This window comes from Vombatus ursinus, unplaced genomic scaffold, assembly GCF_900497805.2.
Source record: "Vombatus ursinus unplaced genomic scaffold, bare-nosed wombat genome assembly UNPS02014791.1, whole genome shotgun sequence".
Taxonomy (NCBI): Eukaryota; Metazoa; Chordata; class Mammalia; order Diprotodontia; family Vombatidae; genus Vombatus; species Vombatus ursinus.
In genome coordinates this window covers 48,110,051-48,137,230 of record NW_020954569.1, presented here as the reverse complement: position 1 = coordinate 48,137,230, position 27,180 = coordinate 48,110,051, and the positions used below count along the sequence as shown (strand labels likewise).

Here is a 27,180-nt window from a genome sequence, read left to right as displayed (position 1 = left end):
ATTTGTCTTTACAGTGTTGTTATCGTATAAATTGTTCGCTAGGTTAACCGTCAGCTGTTTGGCATAATTTGACAGCTATTTTTATCATTGTAATTTAGAAATTTTCTCGGTTCTCATAAATAAATTTTGTTTTTCTACAAGATTTCTGGTTTGGAGGCTGTTCTCAATGTTTGAGGTGACTGGAAGACTGATTGTCAGAAAACTGAGTGTTGCTATGCTTGGGTTAATGAGGATAGCTAACAAGGTATCAGCAGAGTACGGTTGGTCGTTAGCTATGGGGAATCTGACAGAATAACGGAGTGGTAATTAGGATAGGATGGGTCCTGACTTCATTCCAGAGTACTAATTTTAGCGGCACTGACTATTCTCACCACCCTTCAGCAGTGTAGAAACAACAGAGCTAACCCAGTATATAGCTGGTGAGAATAATTAGCTAAAATAGGTAGCTCCCAGATATCTGCCTAAAGTGAGCTTCCCTGCTCCCTTCCTCTCCATGTGGCAGCCCCTCTAAGCACAACCCTAACTGAGGATGTCCGTATCCAATTGCATTAAGTGATTCGTCTTGAAGGCCTTATAGCATCTCTTTCCATTTAAGTGACTCAATTCTGTTTTATCCTTAAATGTCTGATTTTGCATGGCATTTTAACTCATAAACTGCCTCAACTCTTCTTGGAAGATGATGGTTATAAAAAATGAATAAATAAATGCACAAACGAAGAAACAAACAATTTAATAAATGAATACAAGTCTGTAGAGCCTTAACTAGGAATTATTGCATCTGGGTCAAGCAGAATAAACAAATAGTACATGGTGCAGTGGAAATATCACTCATTCAGAAGTCAGAGGACCTGGGTGAAACTCTCTCCTCTGTCGCTTAATCTCCCTGAGCCTCAGTTTTTTTAACAGTAAAATTAAAGGGTTGAACAAGGTGGTATCTGAGGTCCATTCAAGCTTTAGGATGTGGAATCAAGTTCTAAGTTGGGGTGGGGAACCTGTGGCCTCAAGGCCACATGTAGCCCTCTAGGTCCTCAAGTAAGGCCCTTTGAATCCAAACTTTACAGAACAGATCCTTTTATTAAGGGGATCTTAGAATTTAAGTTTTCTGGCAAAAGGGGAAATATGTCAAATTATGTAATTTTCATTTTCTGAAAAGAGAAGTCTATAAAATTATTTTGAGGCAGGAAATTTTTCCAGAAACTCAAGAAATGTATCACATGAATCTTTTTAGAAAGGGACATTGAGTAACATAGTAAACAATAGCACAAACTGTGATTTGACAGAAAACAGAAAAGAACGTTCAAATAAACAATTCTCATATTAGTCCTTCATCAAGGAAATGGATGTAGCATTAAATCAGTCAGTCAAGAAACATTTATTAAGCTCCTACTGTATGCAAAATACTGTGCTTAGTGTTGGGAATTTTTTAAAATATCAGAAAAAGGAAGACAAGCCCCTGCCCCCAGAGAGCTTACAATCTAATGGGGAAAGACAACAAGCCAAAGGAAGCAGAAAAAGAGGAGGGGGGAAGGTATCTAGCATGGGTGGAGGGAGGAGGAGGAGGATGGTAAAGTCCAGAGGAGTGTAGCCAGGTGGGAAATTAAGAGGTGACTGACCCGGGTACCTTCCTTAAATGAAATTTCTGGGAGGAGCTGTATGCCTCTATTCTTTCCTGTCAGAGGGAGGGGTCCCAGGGACAAGGGGTACTTATGAGGTGTGAGCTCTAGGGCTGAAGTGATTAAGAAGGATGGTGAGGTTCCTGGCGGCATGATGAAAAAAATCATCATTGTAGTTCTGTGTTTTTCATTTTTGATCAGAAGGACCTGGTCATAGTAATTAACTCTTCTTGGGTGTGACTTTTGTGTCACCATTCCCCATTTCTGCTGGCTACCTGCATTATTATGAAACTGGAACTTTTTCTAAAGGATGAACTGCTAAGACTAGGTTTTTATTTTCCCCTATAGGGTTGATAGACATTAAACATCCTTTTTCTTCTAGGGGAAAAAAAAAAGACTGTTTCTAAATGATTATCTCATTGCATTTGACCAGTTAATATCTGAATGCACATGATGAAAAGGGTAACTGTTGTTTCCTGGCCTGTGTTCCCACAGAAAGCCGGCTGTGGGGAATGAGAAGTCCAATCCTTCCAAGAGGCACCGAGACCGGTTGAATGCTGAGCTCGATCATCTCGCCAGTCTGCTGCCTTTTCCACCCGACATCATTTCCAAACTGGACAAGCTTTCGGTCTTACGTCTCAGCGTCAGCTATCTCAGGGTGAAAAGCTTCTTTCAAGGTAAGACTTGTACATTTCTCTTTGGTTTTGCTGGAGGGAAGTATATCCCAAAAGCTGTGATACTAGATTCAGGGGAAGAGAGATTGTGTCCCTAAAATGACCAGAGCTGTTTTGGAGCCTTATGAAATAAAAGAAAGGAAGGTCTCTGCCATGGATAGGTAGCATTGGGATGATGACCGCTGCCCTTGTGGGTCAGTTCTGATGCTTTTACTCCCCAGCATGGGTGTCGCCAAGGGCTTTGTCTTCCAGGGGTGGGGAACCTGCAGCTTCGAGGCCACATGAGGCCTTCTAGCCTTTTGACTGAGTCCAAGTTTTACTGCGAAGTTTGGATTCAGTCAAAGGCTGCACTTGAGGGCTTAGAGGGCCACATGTGGCCTCGAGGCCACAATTCCCCACCCCTGTTCGCTCTCTACATTCCTTCTTGGTGATGTCATGGGAACTTGACTGCTGAGAGTTTTGAATGCCCAAATCAGGAATTTAAATGCCATTTTATAGGCAATGGGGACATGAGAAAAGGTTTCTGTATGGAAGAGTGACATGATCATGGCAATGCTTTAGGACGATTAACAAAAGTGTTAGCTGTTGGCATAGATAGGTTGAGCTACTTTAAGGTGTTCTCAGGGAATTTCATTCATCATGTAACAAATCAAATGTACGTGAAATAGCAGCATTTCTGTTTTTTGATCTGTTTCCATTTCTTAATATAATACTCAAGACTCTCTGACTCTGAAATAGTCGTCTAATGGTAGTTAATAATTAAACTGGGAGGAAGGGGAAGGGCACAGGGGAAGAGAGGAAGCATTTATTAGACGCCTACTATGTGCCAGGCATTGTTCTAAAGCTCACAGCAACCCTGCAAGGAAGGTGATGTTATTATCCTCATTTTACAGTAGAGGAGACTGAAGCAGAGAGTGGTTAAGTACCTACCCACAATCACAGTAAGTATCTGAGCCCAAATTTGAATTCAGGTCACCCTGTGCTCTAACCATTGTGCAACCTACCTGAGGAAATTTGATTTAAAAAAAAAAAAAGCAGGGGCAGCTAGGTGGTGCAGTGGATGCAGCACTGGCCCTGAAGTCAGGAGGACCTGAGTTCAAATCTGGCCTTAGACCAAACACTTACTAGCTATGTGATCCTGGGCAAGTCACTTAATCCCAGTTGCCTAAAAAAAACCAAAAACCAAAAAAAGCCAAAACAATAGTCTTTCTTTGTATTCCCAGCACTTATTAGCACAGTGCCTGGCGCATAGTAGATGCTTGATAAATATTTATTGACCTGTTATTATCTTCTTTTCAACTACATATATTCCTCAGTTCCTAGATCTACTTGTTTTTAAGATTATTCCCCGTTAGGTCACTTAAAATTTTATTTAAATTTATTTAAATTATGTGGTATATACAGGGTGTCTCAAAAGCCTTACTGCAGTTTTAAGCTTTAAAACTGCACTAAGACTTTTGGGATGCCATATTGAGTAAATGTCAGTTCCCTAAGAGGAAATTTGTGTTTTCTTGAATGTTGTGTTGGTGACAATTGTTTTTAGATAATACTATGAAATGTAGTTTCAAATAAAAACTTCAAGTCTAGTAAAGTTCATTCTTTGGTACAGAGTCAGATCATGTCCCTTCATATATCATTAACTATCATATGTTTCACCTTCTTCCACAGAATAAAATGTCTGCTACTATTGTGAGCAAATCTTTGGGAATCCTTTGAGTCATTGGCATTATCTTTACTGCTTGAATTTTCATATCAAGAAAAAATTCTCCTTATTCTTCTGCTACCAAAAGCTATTCCCATTCTTACTTTAAGATGTATCATAATTATACAGGTGTAGGCCTGGGTGTCACATGATTCATAAGATGCCACGTAGGAATTTTAAGTTCTGGGATAGATTTGGTGGTTTGGATTTGCTTCAGAGTAAAGTTCATTATGACTTTCACAATTTTCCTTACTCCAACAGTTCTCTTTTCCTTCTACGCTTACGTCTCCAGAGTTGTGTCTTATCTCTCCACAGTGGAGAGTTTGATTTTATTTTTTGGTTCAACCTTTGAGGCCTCCTAGGTCCAGTTGCTGAGGGATAAGAGGGACTGGGAATTGAGGACACAGACAAGTTTTAGACATTTTAGCAAAAGTATTTGCTCCATGGTCTTTTGTTGGTCATGGTGGATAGGATTTATTTTTATGAGAAGACTTAGTTGGCAGTTTTTTATTCAAATCATCAAAGAGATGTCATGCTTTTCTAGGAGACTGCTATCTGGGGGGTTAGAGGAGCAGTTTTATTTGCCACAGTTGTGGTTAGGCCCAGGAATCCAAGGAAGTTTCCATATGAGTCTTTCATGACATAAAATGTGCAGCTGCTGCCATGAGAACTACCCTTTACCACTATGGCTGTGAGTGAAGTTCCTCAGTAAAATTTTCTTCATTTCATGGACTTAAACTTTTAGGTAAACATTTGATAGCTGTGATTTGCAGCTGGTGGTGGGTGTGTTTCCCTTGTGGGTCTGAAGGATGGGACAAGAAAGGCAGTCTGCCAAGTCGATATAGCTGGTCTTTTATTTCTTCACGTGGATTCAGTAGACATTCAGTAGGCAAGGCCTATTAAACTTCTCCCCATAGAAAAGATGCAGGAAAAGATCATTTTAGTAACAACATGAAAATTGCTTGATTTTCCTTGTATAAACTATTACTATATTGGGATATACATTCACCTTTCATTTAACCTCATTCTGGAAGACTTGGAGAAGGAAGGGATCTCAGAGGTCAGCTGGTCCAGGGCTTTCATTATATAGAGGAGAAAACAGCGCAAGAAAGATGAGATGAATTGGTCCAGATCTTACAAGTAGCAAGTATGATGGCAGAGTGAACTGGAAAGCAGGTCCTTGGACTCCAAATGTGAACAAAGTTTTGATTTCCTGACCAGTAAATAGGAATGAAAAAAGCTAGACATGAAAGTAGTAAGTGTGTAGTGGAAAGATCACTGAGCTTAGATCTCCCCTTCACCTCTACTCTCATCTTCCAACTTTCTGGGCTTGGGTGTTTGTTGTTGTTTTAAACTCTTTTTATATTCAGGTCATTGGATCGTAGGAAAATCATAAATGCTAGAGCTGAATGGGCTCTTAAAGACTGTCTAGCCCAACTCTCTCATTTTATACTTGAAAGAGCCAAGGTCTGGAAAAGATGAGATGGCTTTCCCACGGCCACGCAGAAGAACTCGCATCATAATTGAGCATTCTTTGTTCTATACTCTGATATACTACCTATACTACCCTTAGCATCCCTTTGATTTACTAATGCTTATTCCTTTCAGGGCCTTTCAGACCACAGTTAGGAGGCTGCCCTGAGATAGTGAAGTACTAGTTGTCTTACTCAGAATGTAGATTTGGTAACTATGACCCAGGAGATCCCATTCTCTGCCTGAAAGGAGTCATTCAGGCCCCTGTAGAACCTCATAGTACTCGCCTTCTGGCTTTCTTTGGTTTGGTAGGTCTGTAGATCTCTATTGCTGATCTCTTTAGAGCCTTATGATTCTGCCAATATTTTGGTCTCTGGCTCACCCCCAAATCCTTGATTTTGGGATGTTAGGGTCCTTTGCTCTGCACATAGGGTTAGGCCTAAATCATTTTGAAAAATGGGATGATATGTACAGGAATCATCCAGTCTTCCATATTTGTTCTTGCTAAAGAAAACTGAATGTCCTGACCTAATAGATTTGTGCTATGATGTTGTTATGTGCAAGAACTACTTCCGGTTGAATAATCATCAAAAGGTATGATGTCATACAGTTCACAGCCTCTCCATGTTATATTTCTTCCTACAGTGTAAAGAGTAGAGCTTATCTAGGTAATTTCAAAGAGCCCAAGTATGGATTCATTTATCTTAAGCATCACATTTGTTTTTTCTGGGCAGCAGCAAGCACTATATTACCTGGCCGCAGTCAGAAAAAGTCACTGAACTCTCTGGCCCTCATCATCCTCATCTGTCAGATTCGAGGCTCGATCCTCTAAGATCTTGTCTAGTTCTCTGGCTATACGCTTATGAACCTGAGGTTATTATAAAATTGTGACCTTTTTTTAGTTTATCAGTGATATTTGCACATCCAGCAAGTGCAGATGATAATATCAAGAAGAGATCTGGGATGTTTTTAGTACTGAGTCCATTCTCACCTTCAGTTGGGGAACATTTAAGGTTTAATATAATTGACTTAATTATAGAAATGAGAAGGGAATGATGTTAATTGAAAAGTTTTTTAAAAATTCAATTTTAGTTTATTTCCAGCTTTTGCTTTTCTCTCACTCCCCTCCTCCCATGTAAAAAGCAAGTAGAACAAAAGCCGATTACAAATATGTTAATTGAATTTTATAGGAAAATATATCAGAATGATGAATACAGATGAAAAATGATGAATTAGTCTTTCTTGTTGAAAACTCTAAGAATAACAATCTGGAACTATTAAGACATTCACATTTCTCTTAATGTAAAAACAAACAAACAAAACCCAAAGAAACCATTAGTTTGTACCTTAACAATCCACTGGTCTGATGAGCCTTACACATATAATCAGAGGCCAGAAAGGAGTAGATGCAGACAAACCTCTTTACCACTAGGTGGCCTCTCAACGACTGATCTTTAATGTAATAATGTACTATGTTGTGATAATTACTATTATCTTTGTTTAAGAATTGTGTATGCATATGGCAACTTCATCATTTCAGTAATGACCAGGAATGTAGTATGTGAGATGCCAGTCTCATAGATGATATAAGAATTAGGTATTTCTGTACCTACACAGCAAAGTTTTTCAAGATTGTTAACAGGGTTTCCAAATGACTTTCCTTAGGATTGTCTTATGCAATATGATACGTCTTACTCTTGGGACCCTTAGCTTTCATCACATTTATTTCTATTCTTTTCTGGATGACTCAGCCTCTTGTCTGGCCTGGCTTTGCCTTCTACGAATGGTTGCCTTGTGCAGTGATTACAATCAGAAGCTTCAACTTATATACTAAGGAGGGATTTACTTATTTGTGCTCTTTTTTGTCTGCTGGTGAAGACAGAGGTGTAAGTGGTACACCCATGTTGCTCCCTCCTCTATGTACATTTAAATTCTGCACCAGGAAACATCCAAGTGCTAGGGGGGTGTTGCAAGACCCTTCAGGACTGGTAGAGTTGGGTGGATGATCTTTGCTTCCTCGTACAGTTCAAGGTAAGAAATTTCAATTTTCCCAAGATCTATTAGGTTTCAGAGTTTTAGAGATCTTGCTGATCATCTTCTGTCATCTGTTTACCCAAATAGGAAATGCAGCCAATTGGGTTATTGATATTTGTAGTTATTCAGATGAAGATACTTTCCAAGTTCCTGCTTGGAGTTTACCTTTTCACTTGGTCCAGTCGCTGATGTAGGCTTTCTTTTGATGTAGGTCAGGCTTTGAGGTAGATGTTAGTATGACCAAATGCCTCCTTGGATCTAGATAGCTCTAATCTGTCTTTCCCATTAGAATATGAGCTTATTGAGAGTAGGGATTGTTTCATCCATTATACTTTTATCCCTAGTACCTAGCACAGTGCTTGGCACATAGTAGATACTTGATAAAATACCTGTTAATTGATTTCCCTCCTCTAAGTTTTTCAGCTGCTCTTAAGGGAAGGTCTAGTAATAATACTGGAAGTAATAAAACTGGAAGTTTAAGCTGAGGATGAGCCACTTGATGGGGAATATGTAGACGGGATTCATGCTTGAGGTAAGAGAGACCTTTACTGCTCCAGAGAACTCTGAACTTGTATGAAGTGAGTAGATGAAACTACTTTCTCAGTTTACCCTAATTTTATAGCCCACTTTTGCTGCTATTTCCACCAGACCACTTTTTCCTCCACTTAATAGTATTTTATTTTTTCCAATTCTATGTAAAGATAGTTTTGAACATTCACTTTCATGAGATTTTAAGTTACAAATTTTTTTCTCCCTCCCTTTCCCCTTCCCCTCCCCAAGATAGTATGCAGTCTGGTATAAGCTATACATGCCTGATCATATTAAACATATTTCCACATTAGTCATGTTGTGAAAGAAGAATCAGAACAAAAGGGGAAAACCATGAGAAAGAAAAAGAGAGAGAAAATAGTATGCTTCCGTCTTCATTCAGACTTCATAGTTCTTACTCTGGATGTGGATAGCATTTTCCAACATGAGTCTTTTGGAATTGTCTTAGATTGTTGTATTGCTGAGAAGAGCTCAGTCAATCAAAGTTGGTTTGAAACACACAATGTTGCTGTTACTGTGTACAGTGTTCTCCTGGTTCTGCTCACTTCACTCAGCATCAGTTCCTGTAAGTCTTTTCAGGTTTTTTTTGAGTCTGCCTGCTCATCATTGCTTATAGCACAACAGCATTCTGTTACATTCATATACCACAGCTTGTTCAGCCATTCCCCAATTGATGAGCATTCCCTCAATTTCCAATTCTATGTCACCACAAAAAGAGCTGCTATAAATATTTTTGTGCATGTGGGTCCTTTTCCCTTTTTTAGTTTTCTTTGGGATACAGACCTAGTATCCACCAGACAACTTTACTTCTTGGGTCTCTGCATCCCCATGAGGACTTGTTCTTCCACAACTTCTCTCGCGTTGAGAAATTCTACAGGAACCATCAACTCTCAGCTTAGCGTGTCCCCAGGAGGAAAGTATCAAGTACGCTTGGAGCTTTGACCATCCAGGTGAGTGATAGCTGGTCCCTTTCCTTTCTGGCAATGCTAGTGCCCTCTTTCTGTTGCTTATCTACAATTCATTCTGTTTGGTTCTTGTTTGTACGTAGCTGTTTTCATGCTGTCTTCTGCCATAAAGAATATGATGAGTTCCTTGAAAGCAGAAACTGTCTTTTGTCTTTTTTTCTTTCTGTCTCTAGCACTTAGTGTATTGCCTGGCACGTAGTAGGAGTTTAATGCTTGCTGATTAACTGATTGGCGCAGTATTTAATTAGCATCCTTTTTGGCATTATACAGATAGCATGCCATCTTTGGGGCACAATAAAATTGATAAATAAGGCCAAAAGAGAGGCAAGAGTGTGTGTGTTTAAAAAAAAAGACTAATGGGGTACAGGGTAGAGAGAGAAGGCAGCATTGTAGCCATGATCACATTTCTTTTTTTTAACTTAGTATTTTTTTCCAATTCTTATATAAAAATCCTCATTTTTCTCATTGTAGTCTGCCTGTAATAACCTGTAGCTTGGCTTACTCCTATGCTGAGGGAAAATCCATTCATTTTTGTAAGATTTTGAGTTCCAATTTTTTCTCCTTCCCTCCCTTCTCCCCAAGACAGCAAGCAATCTGATCTAGATTATACATATATCATGATTCCATTTCTATAGGACAGGTGCTGGTGCTCTGTTCCTCAGTTGCCACAGTGGATCCTGTGATCTGACATGTTCTTCTAGCAGTGGGAGAAGGCTTCTGTACTGGTACATCCATATTCTCTTGCCTCTTTCCCTTTACAATCAGTAGATTGGTTGGAATGACAGATAAAGATAACACGCTATGATGGAAAGTACTGGATTTGGAGTTAGAAGACCTGAATTCAAATCCTGTTTCTGCCACACACTACTTTTGAGGCTACCTCATTCTCTGGGTCATGGTTTCTTTATCTAAAAAGAGAAAAGAAAAAAAGAAAAAAAAGGTAGAGGTCTAAGGTTCTGAACTTGAGCTCTGTGACATTTTTTATAGAAAAATTAATATTTTAATAACTATTTCATATTTGGTTTCCTTTGTAATCTTTGTATTCTGTGCATTTAAAACATTATTACATGTTCTTCACCAGACTGCAAAAAACATCCATGGCACAAAAAAGGTAAAGAAGTTGTAGGCTGGATGAGCAGCCCTTAGCACAGTTAATGTTCCATAGTAAGCCCTTGATAAATGCCTTCACTCTTTCATTCATTCATTCAGACACCCAGACATCCAGTCAGTCAGCCGTTTCCCAGAGTCCCCTCCAGCTCTGACATTTTATGATTCTCAAGGTTTCCTGGAGTGAATTGATTGACTTGAGTTTAGGGAGAAGTAGCTTAATTAGAGATTTGAAAATAGAAAGGGAAAAAAGAAAGGGAAAAAAGGGACTTTGGGAAGGGAGAGACTGTATGTTATAGGATGCTCAGATAAAGTGTTGTCTGGAGGAAAATAGAGATTTGCTTGTTTGAAATACATCCCCTTGGACTTTCTCCGTGTGTGTGTGAGGTGATGTCTTAGTTCCAGATTCAGTTTGACTTGTTTGCCTTTCTTCTATTGGAATCCCATTTGCCTTTGCTTTTTCCCAGAGTTACTTTAGGGATCTATCTGAAAATTTCTCATTTTCATTGCTTGGCTTTGCTTCCAGCCACGTTGCCAAACTTTTCCTTCAGTTGGAGGTTTGGGTGGTGACGAGGTGGTGTTTCAGTTGGGGAGGTGACTAACTGTTGGGAAGGGGGACGGTCCTGACCCTGATTTTCAGTTCCTACAGGGACGTAGCAAACAGAGATGCCTCTTCTCTCACATTGCATCTTGTCATTTTGAGACAGTTCTTTTGAAGTTTCGCAGACCAGTTTCTTTCATTTGGGCAGCCTGGAAGCCTCTGTGGTTTGGCCTATTTTCTGATCCCCGTTTCTCAGAGTAACTTCCCTTTGACGATAAGAGAAAGGAAAGCGAATGAGTCTTTCTTGGTATGACTCCTAGTTCCCTCATTGCTTGCAAGGATTTTTTCTCATTGTAGTCTGCCTGTAATAACCTGTAGCTTGGCTTACTACTATGCTGAGGGAAAATCCTCAATACTTTTCTTCCTCTCGATTTGGATACCTTGGAACCTAGCTGCTGCAGGTTCTAGATGCCTAGAACTTAAAGTGGAAAGCAGTTAGATACAATGGAAAAAACCCTGGCTCTGAGTGAGAGGCCCTGGGTTCAAATCCTGCTTCTGTTTACAATTGCTTACAACTGCCTGCTTATAACTTGTGTGACCTTATGCAAGTCAAAACCTCTCCAAGACTCAGTTTTCCCATCTGTAATATGAGGGGTTGGACTAGAGACTATCTGAGATATGATCTAGATTTAGAATCCTGCTTTAAGGCTCATTAAATCTTTCCATAATTAATAGGATTTTTGAGTTCTTCAGTGTTCAATCTGATGTCTTCACCAGAGATAATAATATTTACTTACATATTTCTGGATGGAGAGCCCATGTAAGATAGTGAACAAATACTGGACTTTAAGTTAGGATACTGAAAGCCAAGTGCTTGCTTTTTAATGTACTAGTTAAATATACCTGGTTACTTTCAGCTTCTAATATAGTAATATTATTATTGTAATAATATTGCTTTGAGGAAAACACTTTTTAAATGTAAATCTTTATGCAAATATAAGTTATTATTATGGCTATAAGAAGAAAGAAGAGATGATCACATCATCATCTTCTAACTGAAAGATTTCTTAGGATTTTTTATTTTGTCTTTACAAACCATCTCCTGTTCATTTGCAGTGATCACCATTACCTAGTGTTTATTGCTTAGTCCAGGAGTGGGGAACCTGTAGCCTCAAGGCCACATGTGGCCCTCTAGGTCCTCAAGTGTGGCGCTTTGACTGAATCCAAACTTCACAGAACAAATTGTTCTGTAAAACTTGGACTCAGTCAAAAGGTTGTACCCAAGGACCTAAAAGGCCACAGGTTCCCCACCCCTGGGCCCTATTCACTAAGTGCCTGACATTGTTCTAGATGGTTGGGGTATTTAAAGGAGTTAGGTTGCAGAGCCGGTGTTTGGAATGGCAAAGCCTAGAATGAGCCAGAGTTGGCAAACACGAATGCCAAGATCCAGAACAGCTTTCTTCAGAGCCTCATTGGGAACAAGAAGAGGAACTGGGAAGGGTAAGCCCAATGCTTGTTACACAAGATAGTATAAAAAGATAGGAGAGGAAGCAGAAGCATTTGATTACTAATTTTCTTCCATCTTCTCCATCAAGCGGAATAACCTTCCAGTTCTGAAGAGTAAAGAAAATGATATTCAGAGGGATTTGAAGCCTGAGATAGGTGAGAAGACACTCAAAGAATACCTCATGGTTTTAAACTACCCCAAGACTCTGGAGTATCCATGTTACATCTCAGGCTACCCAAGTGTCTTGTAGATGTGTCCAGATGAATCCCTGCTGGAAATCTTGGAGAAATCAAGGAGATTGATGCCAGAGTTATGTAAATGTTATCTCTCTCTCTCTCTTTCTATATATATATATATGTATGTGTGTGTATATATATGTATATAATTTTTAAGATGCAAATTTAATAGCTATGCTCTGGAAGATTCTAGAACACATTACCAAATAGATGGTTTACAAACACTTTGAAAAGAGTTCACTTGAAACCAGCATGAATTCCCTAAGGATAGACCATTCCCAACTAACTTCATTTCTCTTTTGATATAATTTATTAATTGACAAAAGGATAGGTAGGTGGTGCAGTGGATAGAGTGCCGGGGCCTGGAGTCAGGAAAATCTGAGTTCAGATCTGGCCTCAGACTTTCCCTAGGGGTGTGACTTAACCCTGTTTGTCTCAGTTTCTTCATCACTAAAATGATCTGGAGAAGGAAATGGCAAACCACTCCAGTATCTCTGCCAAGAAAAACCTAATGGGGTCATGAAGAGTCAGATACAACTGAAAGCGACTGAACGATAAAATTGGTTGACAAAACAGGAAAACGACTGATTCTTTTTGTTGATTATCTCCTGTTTGTCCTGTATATATCTTATTTGTAATTGTTTTTATATTGCCTCCCTCACTGGACTTGATTTCAGCATGGCGATTTACAGTGTCCCCAGAGACTCTCATTATGCTCTTGTGGGTAAAGTGTACAGACAGGAACTAGATAATAGTGCAGTGTGATGGGCTCATGGTTGAATGAACAGCTCTATCCAAAACGTGCTGATTAATGAATAATAGCAACCTTGAGGGAGATGGCTAGTGTAGTGCCAGAATGTTTTTCCCATTGCCTTCTCACGCCTAGTACCACAGAATCTCAGAGTTGGAAGGGATTTCGGAACTCATGCATTACTGTGTTAGTCAACATATTTTTCCCCAAAAAAACTTGGACAAAGGCACAGAGATTATGCTTATCAAATTTCCGAATAACACCATGCTGGGAGGAACATTTGATATATGGGATGACAAGATCAGGATGCAAAAAGGGGATGACAATCTGAAATCCTGGGCCAAAACTAACTGAGATAAACTTTAACTGGGGGATAAATAAAAAAAGTCCTGATTTTATGATTTGTTCGTTGGGTTGTTTCTTTGTTTTTAAATGCACAGGTAAAGATGAGAGAGACTTGACTGATAACTGTTTGCATGTGAAAAAGATCTGGGAGGGCTAACAGTTACAAGAAAATTGAACACAATTTAGGGCATTTTTCATTGGCTGTCCTCCATTCCTGGAATGTTTTCCTGCCTCAACTTTGCCTCCTGACTTCCTTCAATTCCCAGCTAAAATCCCACCTTCTACTAGAAGCCTTTCCTGATTACTCTTAATGCTCATGCCTTCTGCTGACTATCTCCAATTTGTCCTCTCTGTAGCTTATTTGTGCCTGCTTGTTGGCATGTCGTCTCCCATATTAGATTTTGAGCTTCTTAAGATCAGGGACTGTCTTTTACCTTTATATCCTCAGCACTTAGCACAGTGCCCAGTGTATAGTAGGTGCTTAATAAATGTTTACTGACCAATAGAACTATAGTGATTTTTATCAGGGAATTCACAGTTCTGCTGTCCTCTTTTAGAATCAGAGCACTTTTAAAGTATTGTGTCCCATTTGAGGTATCACACTTTAAGAACATTAATGAACTAGGATGTGTTTCGAAGTGGGTGATCAGAGGAATGAGAAGTGTGGAAACCATATCATATGAGAAATAGTTGGGAAAAAAGATGGGGAAGGGGGATAATTTGAAGATCTGTCTTGTGGAAGAATAATTAGACTCAGAATCTCTCTAGCTCCAGAGGGCAGAACTCGGCCCCCGAGCTGGGGAGTTACAAGGAGACAGAGCTCCCTAACAAATAGGAGCAAAAACTTAGTATTAGAGTTGTAGAACAATGTAATAGGCTACACTGGGAATGTAGCCAGGCAGCAGCTGAATCTGTCAAGGATGCTGCAGAAGGGATTTCAGTATTGGGTGGGGGACTTCTACAGTCCTGAGAAGAGAAGTCCCAGGGGTTCATGGTCACTACCATCATGTATTTGAAGGACTGTCATGTCATGTGGGACAATGATATACTTGTTCTGTTTAGACCCAGAGAATAGAACTAAGAGCACTGTGCTAGGCACCAGGGATACAATTATAAAGAATGAAATAATCGCATCTTGTAATGAGCTTATGCTCTAATGGAAGAGACAACATGCACTTATGAAAAATATATATAGTATAACATTAATATATTTACATATGGAATAGAAGACAGCTATTATGTGCTCATCAATTTTCCAAGTCTCTTTTCTTTTCCCCTCCCTTCCCCTCTTCTTTTTCTTTCTTTCCTATGTCATCCACACCTGAAGTGTAATGGTACTCTTGGGCCCAATCCAGGTACTTATTGGCACAGAAGATTTGACCTGTTCCATTTTCAGCCCAGCACTGGTTCATCCCTACTTGGGCAGCCTGGTCACCATATTGATTCTACACTTATGAAAGACACCCATTTGGTTTTTAGTCCTTGTTGCTCTTCAGTCATTTCTCAGTCACGTCTGACTCTTCTTGACCCCATTTGGGATTTTCTTGGCAAAGGTACTGGAGGAGTTTGTCATTTCCTTCTCCAGCTTATTTTAGAGATGAGGAAACAGAGGCAAGTGGGGTTAAGTGACTTGCTCAGGATCACACAGTTAGTAAGTATCTGAGGCTGGATTTGAACTCAGAAGATGAGTCTTTGTGATTCCAGGCCCAGTGCTCTATCTGCTGTACCACCTAGTTGCTCATCCTACTTTAGCTCAAAACTCCTGAGCTCAAGTGATCCACCAGCTTCAGCCTCCTAAAGCATTAGAGGATACAGGTGTGACTCATTCCTGACTAGGGGAAAACTTTACGGCAGAGTTGTACAAAAAATGGAATGGGCTGTCTCAGAAAGTAGTGAATTCTCTATCATTGGAGGCTTTCAAGCAAAGAAAATGTATACCGTTAGTGGATGTTGTAGAGGACTTTCCTGTTGAGATACAGTTTGGACTTAAAAAAAACTCTGAGGTCCGTTCTAACTTCGAGATTCTATTATTTTGTGAACTCTTTATACTTTGAAAAATCTGACTTTGGCATGAATGGATCTTTGATTTCATTATTTTAATGAAGGTTCTTCCATATCTTTCTGTCTTCCCCAGAAGATGTACCCAACTTTCTAAAGGCCTTCCTTTGTTTCTTTCAGTAACTCAAGATAGCACTTAGACTGGCCATTTGTTGCCTCATTCTTGTTATAGGACTGGCCCATGTCCATTTCTGTATATATGTTCTCAATATAAATAATTTACCATGGTGATTCAGTAGGCTGTCGTAGTCTCTCACATAACTGGAGCTTGTCTCAGGCACCTGTACCTTCAACAGTAGGTGAAAACTTGGTCATATCTTCAAACAGAACTCTAACCTAATACAAAATATTGGTGGTATCTACTCTAGTTTGGCAGGGTATGTGGGGCACGAGAATAGGGCATGACTAGATGAGATACTACTCATTATATATACTCTTCAAGCACTATTGGCTCAGACTAGCCTACCCTGCCCCAAACATAGTCACATAACTTGCCATTTCTTATTGGACATTTTGTTTGGTACCCAGGAAATGAGGAGAGGAAGAACAATGGTGTCTGGGCTTTTGCCTAGTCTGTTGTGTGAGAAGGGAGGATTGGACAGCAATCTGAGTTGGGAGAGGATAGATTAGTTTATTAGCCCTGTTGATGTTTGGCAAAAGTTGTCTTATTGTCCATTCTGTGTTTTATAAACTGTCAGGGCTGCCTGATTCCATAATGACTTGAAGGTTACCTTAAGGATCAGCATTTATTTTTTGTTCTAATGCCTTTTTTTCTGAGCCCGTTCTGAGGTTCTGCTTTTTCCCTACTTTTTGCCCAAAGGACTCCTTAAGGAGAATAGGCCAACTTCAGCCCTCATTTTTTCTTCCCTTTGGAAAAAAATAGGATGGAAATGGAGGGAATATAAATTAAGTTGGACACTTGTGCCATCCAAACTATGGGACTTTTCAATGTTCTTTCCCACCATGACCTTCTTATATTTACTTATCTGTGGATATGTTGTGTCTCCCAATAGAATGTAAGAAAGTAATATTTGTTTTAATTCTTTTGTTCCCAACACTTAGCTCAATCCTTTGTGTATAGTAAGCACTTAATAAATATTTGTGAATTAAATTTTGAAAGGTAAGAATTGGACTCATCTTTTTTTTTTAAACAATATTTTAAATGCCCTTGTGTGTTAGGAGAAGAGCATAGCCTAATCCTTCAGGGAATTTAGAATTTAAAAAATACTCGAATTTAAACTTATGTTCATAGACTTTAACAATACTTTGATTAATGGGCTTCTTCCCTTACTTAACTAACTTTAACATAACTTCTCTGTGGTTTCTCATGCTAACTCTAGCTGAGTAAATCTCTCCCTCTCCTGTCTTCACATCATCATACATGTCATACATCATATGTCATTCCTTTCTCCTGGAATACCTTATCCCTTGTTTGCCAAAATATGTCCTTCTCCTTCAGAATTTTGGTTACCAATTACTTCTTCCAGTCAGCCTTTTTTTTAGATCAGCACCATCTGGCTTCAGTAAACCAGTCACCAGAGTGATTGACTACTGACCTCTCTCTTTCCCCCCTTTTTCCCAATTATTCCTTTCCACCAGAAGTAAGAAAAGGGGCCCTGGAGAAAGGAAGGCAGGAAAGCAGAAGTTAGATGGAATAAAGCAAAGTTGGCGAGGGGAGAAGACAAAGAGGAAAAGGGAGGATGAAATGGGTACTGTGGGAAGTGATGGTGAAGACTTTGAACTCTTGGAGAGCAAAGACTATCTTTTCCCTCTCTTTGTATCCCCAGGGCTTGACTCAGTCCCTATAATAGGTGCTTAATAAATGTTGATTGACTGACTGACTGCTCTGAAGCCATAAATATATTGAAAAAACCTGAGTTGGTAGAATTCATTATTTTTTGATAATGGTGCGATGAAAAATGCCCTGTGTATGGGGTGTTAGGGAGGACTAGCACCTCTGATGTGAATGCTTGCTGAATCCCTTTCAGTGTTGCTCATCTACCTCTGCTGTCCATTTGCACTCGACTTTCCCCTGTGGCTCCAAGAAGCTGTAGCATGCCCCATGTCCACACTCCAGCAAACCATCTTGACATATGGGCTCAACCAGGTTGAGGGTAACAGGCCTCAAACCCTTCAGTGAGTTAGGGGGATATCTACCATAAGTATGTTAAGATTCCCTGACAGAATGGGCAGATGAGAACAATTTGTTCCAAAGACCATGAAGGCGGCTGAAACAGGTGCCGTAGAGAGTGTAGAGCTTGCTCAGACGTCAGAGACACCAAGGACACCCACTGCATCTTGAGGTCATTGCCAGTTGTCTTGACTTTCGACTTTTGTCTTGTCACTGGTCTTCGGTGACTCTGGAAGGGAGAGTGAGGCTAACGACTTTGTATAATTCTGCCTCACTTAAATCTAGTTCATGTGCGAGTCAAGCTATCGCCATGTGATATCATGGTCCTTGAAGACAAAGGACCAACAGCAACTCGTAGACATTACAACTTTTTCCTTGTATTTGAGAGACAGATTTCACTGTTCTCTGCCCAAGTAATACTCAAAGCATCAAAATGTCATAGTTTAGAATTCTTTCTTCCATGTTACTACCTTCTAATAGATTGACATCCCATTAGAGAAATACACAGCCCATGCAGCATTTGCCACTTTGCGTTGAAGTCTTCCAGCCAGATGATTGCTGTGTTCTAGGAGCAATAATACTAGCTCACATTTACATAGCACTTTAAGGTTTGTGAAGTGCTTTACAGATATTATTTCATTTGATTCTCACAACTACCACGAGGGATAGATACTATTAGTATTATCCCCATTTTGCAAATGCAGAAACTGAGACCAACAGAGGTAAAATGGCATGCCCAGGATCATATAGCTAGTAACGACTCTGAGAAAAATGTAAACTTCTTCCTAGCTCCAAGTCAGTACAAAAATTAAGTGAATGAAACAAGTTCCTCAAATAATTTGAACTCAAATATGGAGGAAGTCTAGTGACCCTATGTGTGTTCAGTGTCAGAAGAGACCCTCAGGAGAAAAATTTAGGTAAAGGGATCACCTAATCTCTAACCCATCCCTATCTTTCCTTTATATGCAAGTAGTATATCTGGAAAAGTGGGATTAAGTGAGTTATAAGTTCAAGAAATCAATTGTGTGAGATAGTAGTCAAAAAAAGTTAGCTAGGTGGTGCAGTGGATAGAGTGCTGGTCCTGAAGTTGGGAAGACTCATCTTCCTGAGTTCACATATGGCCTTAGACAGTAGCTGTATGACCCTAGGCAAGTCACTTAACCCTCTGCCTTACTTCCCTCGTCTATAAAATGAGTTGGAGAAGGAAATGGCAAACCATTCCAGTATCTCTGCCAAGAAAACCCCAAATGGAGTCATGAAGAGTTGGACACAACTGAAATGACTGAACAACAAGAGGCAGTCAAAAAAAGGAATATGATTTTTTTCCTTTTTTTGTATTGTACCTGTGATTTTACTGGAACTCCCAATGAGGAAACTCTCTCTACCAATACCATTGCAATACTTTGGCAAGGCTAAAATAAATATCACCTAATATTCCAAGGTGATAGTACCAAACCAGGACTGGTATGGTGGAATGAACATTGGACTAAGTGTTATAAGATCTGAGTTCTAGTCCTGGTCATGAGACTTACTAGCTATGTGACCTTGGGAAAGCCACATGGCCTCCTTCTTTGCTCTGGGCCTGTTTTCTCATCTCTGTAATAAAAGGATAGGAGTAGATTATCTTTAAAGCTCCTTCTAGCTCTGATATTCTATGAACAAATATAAAATCCTCTGTTTGGTATTGAAAGCCCTTTACAACCTGGCTCTTTCATCTTTTTACATCCTGCCCCTTTTCATTCGTGCTAGGATCCAGCTACTTTGGCCTCTTTGCCGTTCCTCACATTGGGTATTCCATACTACTGGCTGCTCCCCATGCCTGAAATGTTTTCCCTGCTCACCTCTGCCTCTTTGCTTCTGATCACATCCTTCAAGACTCATCTCAAGTGCCACCTTCTACAGGAGGCCTTTCTCTTCCCCCTCCTTCCTACCTTCTCTCAGACATTTCCCTCTACTCTGTGTATATCTTGTATGTCCATAGTTATTTGCAAGTTGCCTCATCCATTAGAATGTAAGCTCCGATTTTCACTTTTTTTGTGTGTGTGCTTTTTTCATTTTGTTCTGTTTTTTCTTTCACAACATGACTAATGTGGAAATGTGTTTAACATGATTGCACATGTATAACCTATATCAGATTCCTTGCCATCTTGGAGGGGGGTGGAGAAGGAAATATTTGAAACTCAATATCTTATAAAAAGTGAATGTTGAAAATTGTTTTTATGTGTAATTGGAAAAAATAATATACTATTTACATTTTGAAAAAAGAAAGAAAAAAAAGAATGTAAGCTCCTTGAAGGCAGAGAGCATTTAGCATAGTATCTGGCACATAGTAAGTCCTTAATAAATGCTTGATTATGGACTGCTTTTGTTTGGTTTTGTTTATATGTTTTAAACATAAAAGTGTTCCTTTGCCTACTGAATCTAATCCTAAATTGAATGAGGAGGGCCAGTCAAAAGAAAGACTCTCGGAAAGCCAATAAATTGCAAGGAAGACCAAGGAAACTGCAAAACTCAACTTCTGCTGTGACACATGGGCTAGGCCTGACTGCCTTTGTGCTTTCAGTCTCTGTAAAATGATTAGAATGAATGATTAGGTGCTACATAATTTGCAGATGGATAGATGAAGCAGAATGAGTCATGTGGTTAACCATTTCTTTGTATTGGTGTATTGCAGGGATTTCAAATTGTGTGTAAAGGTAAAGGCTGCCAAATGCTTTTCTTTTGGGTTCTGGGTGGGGCATGAAAGGACTCAGATCTGGAGAGTGAGGAGTGCTCACAGATTCATTTCAGTTCATCAGATCTCTATGAAACAAAGATCTACTATGTGCAAAACTCTGTGCATTTATTAAATGCCTGCTATATGCCAGGCATTGTATATGCTAAATACTGAGGATAAAAAAATGGTAAAAACCCCCAAGCCAAACCAAAAACTCTGTTCCTTCTCTCAAGGAACTCATAGTCTAATGGGGAGACAACATGCAAACAACTATGTATAAATAAGATTATATTTTATATATATATATATACATATATACACACATATATATATACACACACATACATATATTTACACATATATGATAAATTGGAGAAAATCAACAGAGGGAAGGCACTACTGTTAAGCACGACTGAGGAAGGCTTCTTGAGCTGAGACTTGAAGGAAGCCAGGAGGTAGAGATGAGGAGGGGGAGAGTTCCAAGCATAGGGGCCAGCCGGTGCAAATGTTTGCAACTGATGGAGTGAATCCCGTGAGAAAGGGCAAGACTAGGGTCACTGTATAGCAAAGAAGGTAGAGGACAGTTAGGTGTAAGAGGAATGGGGACCAAGTTATGAAGGGCTTTGAAAACCAGAGGATTTTATATTTGATCTTGGAGGTAATGGGAAACCATGGAAGTTTTATTGAGTAGGGGAGTGAGGTGGTCACTTTAGGACAATCACTTTGATGACAGAATGGGAATGGATGGGAAAGGGGAGAGTCTTGAGGCAGGGAGACCACCAGCAGGCTCTTATTACCTTAGTCCAGGTGTGAAGTCATGGAGGCAGCCACTGTGGTTGAAGTGTCAGAGGAGAGAAGGGATCATATGGGAGAAGTGATGTGAAGGTAGAAATGACAGTATTTGACTGTTGTTTACATATGGGGTGAGAGATAGTGAGAAGTTGAAGATGACACACAGGTGGGCATCCTGGGTGTCTGGGAGGATGGGGGTCTCCTTTACACAGAGCTTCTTAAACTGTGGGTCACTGCTGTTTATGGGGTTGTGAAAAATTTGGCAACTGTAAAAGGTTTCTGAATGTGCAGTGACCAAAAATTAATTAAAACTCAAAAACTTAATGAATCTGAGGTGTTTCTGGCAGCAGTTGCCCCTGTTGCATCTGTAGCCTTGGTTCTGAACACAAAGCATGCACACTTTGTACTGAATGCCTTCAGACCACGTGATCAGAAAAAGGGTCACAAGTAGAAAATGTTTAGGGAGCCCTGCTTTACAGTAATAGGAAAGTTAGGGAGAGGGTTTGGAGGAAAGATAATAAGTTCAGTTTTGAACATGTTGAGTTTAAGTTTTCTATGGGACATTGTTTGACATGTCTAAAAGTCAGAGATGTGAGACCAGAGGTCCGGAGAAAGGTTAGGGCTGGACAAGTAGATCTGAGAACCTTCGACATAGAAATGATCATTTAAACCATGGAAGCTGATGAGATCACAAGTGTGAAACCACAAGAGAAGAGAAGATGGCCCAGGATGGAGCCCCGAGGGACTCCTGTCGTCAGTGGGTGTAATGTGGACAATGATCCAGCAATGGCAGCAGAGAAGATACAGAGACAAAAATGAAACTTTCTTTCCTCTTGAAGAACTTATATTCAGTCTATCATATTAGGACAGATTTCCCTGGGAAGTAATTTCCCTGACCCACTGACTTGCTAGAATGAGGCTCTGGTGCTCTGTCCGCTTTGCTACCTAGCTGCTCAGGTGGGTACACAGTAGGCACTTAATAAATATTTGTTAATTGATTAATAGATTGTAAATCTGAAGCCTTCAGGAAACAGTGCATTTACTTCTGCTCCAATAGTCAGACCCTCACAGGATCTACCAGGCAAATGCTGCTTTGTTTCTTTAGCACACTGACCTCATTTTAGTGGGTGATCTCATCAGCAACCATGGTTTCAATTATCATCTCTATGCTAATGCTTCTCAGATCTACTTATCCATCCCTAACCTGTCTCCTGACTTCCAGACTTGCATTTCCAACTGCCTATTAGACATGTCAAACCGGATGTCTTATAGACAGACATCTTAAACTTAATACGCCCAAAAGAACTCATTATCTTTCTCCCCAGACTCTCCTTTCTTCCTAAACTCCATGTTACTATCAAGGTCACCGGTCTCCTCCCAGTCACCTAGGTTCACAATCTAGTTTTCATCCTCAGCTTCTCACTGTCTCACCTCCTCTCATCCAATCTGTTGCAAAGTCCTGTTGATTTTACCTTCCTAACATCTCTTGTATTTGCCCCCTTCTCTCTACTGATGCTGCCATCTCCCTAGGGCAGGCTCTTTCCATATCATGCCTTGTTGTTGTTGTTCAGTCACTTTTCAGTTTTGTCCGACTTTATGTGATCCCATTTGGGGCTTTCTTGGCAAAGATACCAGAGTGGTTTGACATTTCCTTCTCCAGTCCATTTTACAGATGAGGAAACTGAGGCAAGCAGGGTTAAGAGATTTGCCCAAGGTCACACAGTGTCTGAGGCTGGCACCTCATGCCCGGACTATTAAAATAATCTATTGATTGGTTTCTCTGCCTCAGACCTCTCCCCAATCCAGTCCTTCTTCCACTCATCTGTTGAATTAATCTTCCTAAAGTTCAGGACTGAACATGTCATCCCCTTACTCAGTCAACATCAGTGGCTCCCTATTACCTCCAGGATCAAATATAAAATCCTCTGTTTAGCGTTCAAAACCTTTCACAGGCTTGCCCCCTTCTGCTTTTCCAGTCTTCTTATACCGTACTCCGTGTGCTCTGTGATCCAGTGACACTGGCCTTTTGGCTGTTCCTCTCACCAGGCACTCCTGCTTCTGTATTTTCACTGGCTGTTCCCCATGCTTGGAATGCACTCGCTCGTCTTTATCTCTTTGCTTCCTTGTCTTCTACAAAAAGCCTTCCTTGACCCACTTAGTGCTAGTGCCTTCTCTCTGTCTATTACTTCCAAATTTATCTTGTACATCCTTTATTTGCACATGGTTATTTGTATGTCATCTCCCCCATTAGACTGTGAGAACCTCAAAGCAATCTTTTCCCTCCCTTTGTATCCCCAGTGGTGCACATCGTGCATTAGCACATAATAGGAGCTTAATAAACGTTCACTGAATGACTGGTCTCACAGCCTTCATTTAGATTCTGAGGTCTTGTCTTTCCTAATGGATCCCCCCAAACTGCTCTTCTTTGAGACTCACTCATTTCCTTTTTTTCTTTCTTCCACTTCCCTCTCATTTTCTCTTTCTCTCCTCATAGTGATTGAGAACCATCATTATAATTATTGTTAATAGCTAGCACTAATAAAGTGCTTTAAGGTTTGTGGAGTACTTTACAAATATTATCTCACATCATCCTCCTAGCAGCACTGGGAGGTAGGTCCTATTATTATCCCTGTTTTACAGATGAGGAAGAGAGAGGGTTCATGAATGACTTATGTGTGTGAGGCAGAATTTGAACCCAAGACTTTCTGACTGTTGGTCGAGTGGTCTAGTTGGTCTAGCTGCCTTATCTTTGATCTCAAATTCACTGGGAAATTATGTTGGGTATATTTGCCACTCCTGATTGTTGCCTCCTTACTAGTCACATCCACACAATCTCTGGATTTATCTATTTTTTTTGCTAGGCTGGACTTGTTCTTTCTGCTATTCTCTTTAACCCTAATCCCACCAACCTTATCTGTGGGCCACACCCCTTCTTCCTACACACTGCAGCAGTGGGCACAAATACCCTAGCTATGCCCTCTGTCCTGAATCGATGTAGCACAAATCTGCCACATTCCTGCATTTTCAACACCCATGTTTTCACTAGAAAACCCCAAACCAAATTTTGTAATGAGACCTCCCACCAGCCCGTCACTCCCAGAAACATCCTTGCTGTGTATCCTAGGGGACCTCTCTAGTCAGGGAAAAAGTTAATAGAAATGTCAACAAGAGTTAAAAATTAGCAAACTTTAAAAGTCATTGGAATTGAATAAAAAGTTATGTCCCCACTTTTAACTATTCAGAAGCTCTGCTGATTTAAAGAGTAAGAAGGTATCTAGTTAAAAGTTTAAGTTAGTTTGTGAGGAATATTTGAAATGGAGAAAGCTAGACTCATATAGAATATTAGAACTGAGATCATCTTGCCTACCTACCTTCATTTTAATTATAATAATAATAATAACCCACATTTCTATATCACTTACTGTGTGCTCTAAGAAGTGAAGTGGGAAGAAGATCCTTCTTCCTTTCCTAAACAAGCCACCATATTGGGTATCTTTGTTTTGTTTTGTTTGTTTGATTTTTAAAAAAATATCTATTTTTAAGATTCTATTAAAAATTTTTTTTGAGTTCCAAATTCTCTCCCTCCCTCCTGCCCTCCCCAACCCAATGAGAAAGCAAGCAATATGATCTTGATGATACCTGTGAAGTCATGCAAAACATATTTCCATATTAGCCATGTTGCCAAAAAACCTCACAAATCCAACAACACAAAGCAACAAACATGAAGGAAGTGAAAAAAGTATGCTTCAATCAGCACTCAGAATTCATCAGTTCATTCTTTGAAGGTGGAGAACATTTTTCATCATGGGTCATTTGGAACTGTCTTGGATCACTGTTGCTCAGAGTAGCTAAGTCTTTCACAGTTGATCATCAGTTATAATATTGCTGTTACTGTGTACCATGTTCTCCTTGTTCTGCTCACTTCACTTTGCATCAGTTCATGTAAGTTTTCCTGTGTTTTTCTAAAACCATCCTGCCTGTCATTCATACTAGATATCTTTGTAGATCTCTTCCAGTTCTAGGTCCTTTGCCCTTTCATGTATTTTTCGAAACCATTTGCTAGTACTTACCTTAATTCATTTTGAGAAGTAAGTACTTCATGGAAGTTCAAGCTCAGTCAGTATACCAGCATAACCATAGAGGAGATATGGGCGTAGCCAAGGAACACAAGACCGAACTGGGGGTGAGGGGTGAGAAGGGACGACCAAGAGCAAAGACATATGTAGCTGTAGAGATCAAACCTACGGCAGCAGATTCAGCCTTATCATAGAAATTAGAGATGGATCTGCACAATTACAGAGAAAATTCTCTGAATGGGCACATCAACCATCCAATCAACAAGCATTTATTAAGCACCTACTATGTGCCATATACTGTGCTAGGATGCAAATATAAAAGTGAGAAAGTGTCTCCTTGAAGGGGTTTACAAAATAATTGGATGTTTTCCTCTCCTCTTGGCGGCCGCCTCCAATTCCTCCCTCCCATTTAGGAGAGAGCAGGCAGATCATTATTGGCCTAGACATTGACAGGGATTATAAGTAGAATCACAGGGCATTGTTGTATGTTTTTCAATATCAGTGGTGCTATTGATTCAAGCAAGAGAAAAATGTGTGTGTGTGGGGGTGTGGGATGTTAGATGGGAAGGGTAATCATTTTTGGAAAAGGCAAACATAAATTCTAGATACATAAAGCTCTTATGATCTTGCTCTTGAATGGTCCAGGAAAGAGAGGAGAGAGGAGGGAAAGGGGAGAAAGAAAAGAAGGAAATAAGTAAATTATAATGATGAGTAGTTTGGGGAAACCCAAGGATATACATTAGAAGGAAATACATTTCAGAATCCAGAATGATACTTCTGAATGCCCACTACAAGGAATGTGATAGTAAGGTAAGTCCTGGTTTCCTGGTGGATGGCTTGATGAACTGTGATGTGTGGTGTGAGAGCCAACTAGATTTAGTGGGTTAGGGTTCAAGTATTCATTCCCTAATCAGGACAGCTCAGTCCCAGGATGGAATTAAGTCCCACCCCATTCCCCCAGATCACATCCCACCCAGATAATCTGAATACCTGCAGGATTGAAAGAGAAAGCAACCAAGTTCCTGAGATGAGCTGATGACCATGGAAAACCACTAGAAATGATTTGGCCAAGCAATCAACAAATAGGTAGAAATTCTAAAGAAAGGAAATAAATACTCCTTTAGCACGTACTATGTGCCAGTCACTGTGCTAAGTGATTTACAAATGGTATCTCTTTTGGTCCTCACAACAACTTTGGGAGGTTATTATGATCCTCATTTTACAGCTGAAGAAACTGAGGCAAACAGGTTAAGTGACTTGCCTAGGTTAACACAGCTAATAAGTATCTGAACTCAGGTGTTCCTGACTCCAGGCTCCGTGATGTATCCACTGTACTATCTAGTCACCTCAGCTAGGAGTGTGGAAGGAAGCACCCAGAGATAAAGAGAGTAGCAGAGTTCTGCCAAGTCATGTTGGCACAGGCTTTCTGGTTCTCCCTGGACCTGCTCATTGTCTTGCCCTGGAGTAGTTGGATGGGAGAGCATCCGAATAACCCTATAGCCATAGTGATAGGAAATTGCTTATGGAAGGAAAAGCTTGCTTTTCCCCTTTCTTACGAATTGAGAGACCGTGTCGTGTCAGAGTATTTAATTCGTGCCAGTTACCTCCGAACATCTTTTCTTTGGCCCCTTCACTTGATTTTTCTTTTTGTACTGTGTTTATTTTTGTCGCCTACACTCAAGTTCCGCTTTGATTGATGTCACTCCTTGGCAAGGAGGTGATCTTGGCTTCAAGCTTGTTAAAGGATTTGCTAGAAGAGTACAAACTCTGGCAGGGCCTACCAAGCTGGAAAACCTTTGAATATGGGGCCTGTGATAGCTGGGCTCTGTGAACATCTACCCTCTAACAACAATGACGACAACAATAACAACTAGTATTTATGAGGTACTTTAAGGGTGGCAAAGTGCTTT

At 40.0% G+C, this 27,180-nt stretch overlaps 1 protein-coding gene across 1 annotated transcript in view; it reads left to right on the top strand.

Annotated features, from left to right (window-relative positions):
- The window catches only part of AHRR (aryl-hydrocarbon receptor repressor), a 255,608-nt gene that overhangs the window by 27,023 nt on the left and 201,405 nt on the right, over nt 1-27,180 (top strand). The window contains exon 3 of the mRNA XM_027869067.1: nt 2,109-2,290. Coding sequence (XP_027724868.1) covers nt 2,109-2,290 — 182 coding nt within the window. The remainder of the gene's footprint in view (nt 1-2,108; nt 2,291-27,180) is intronic.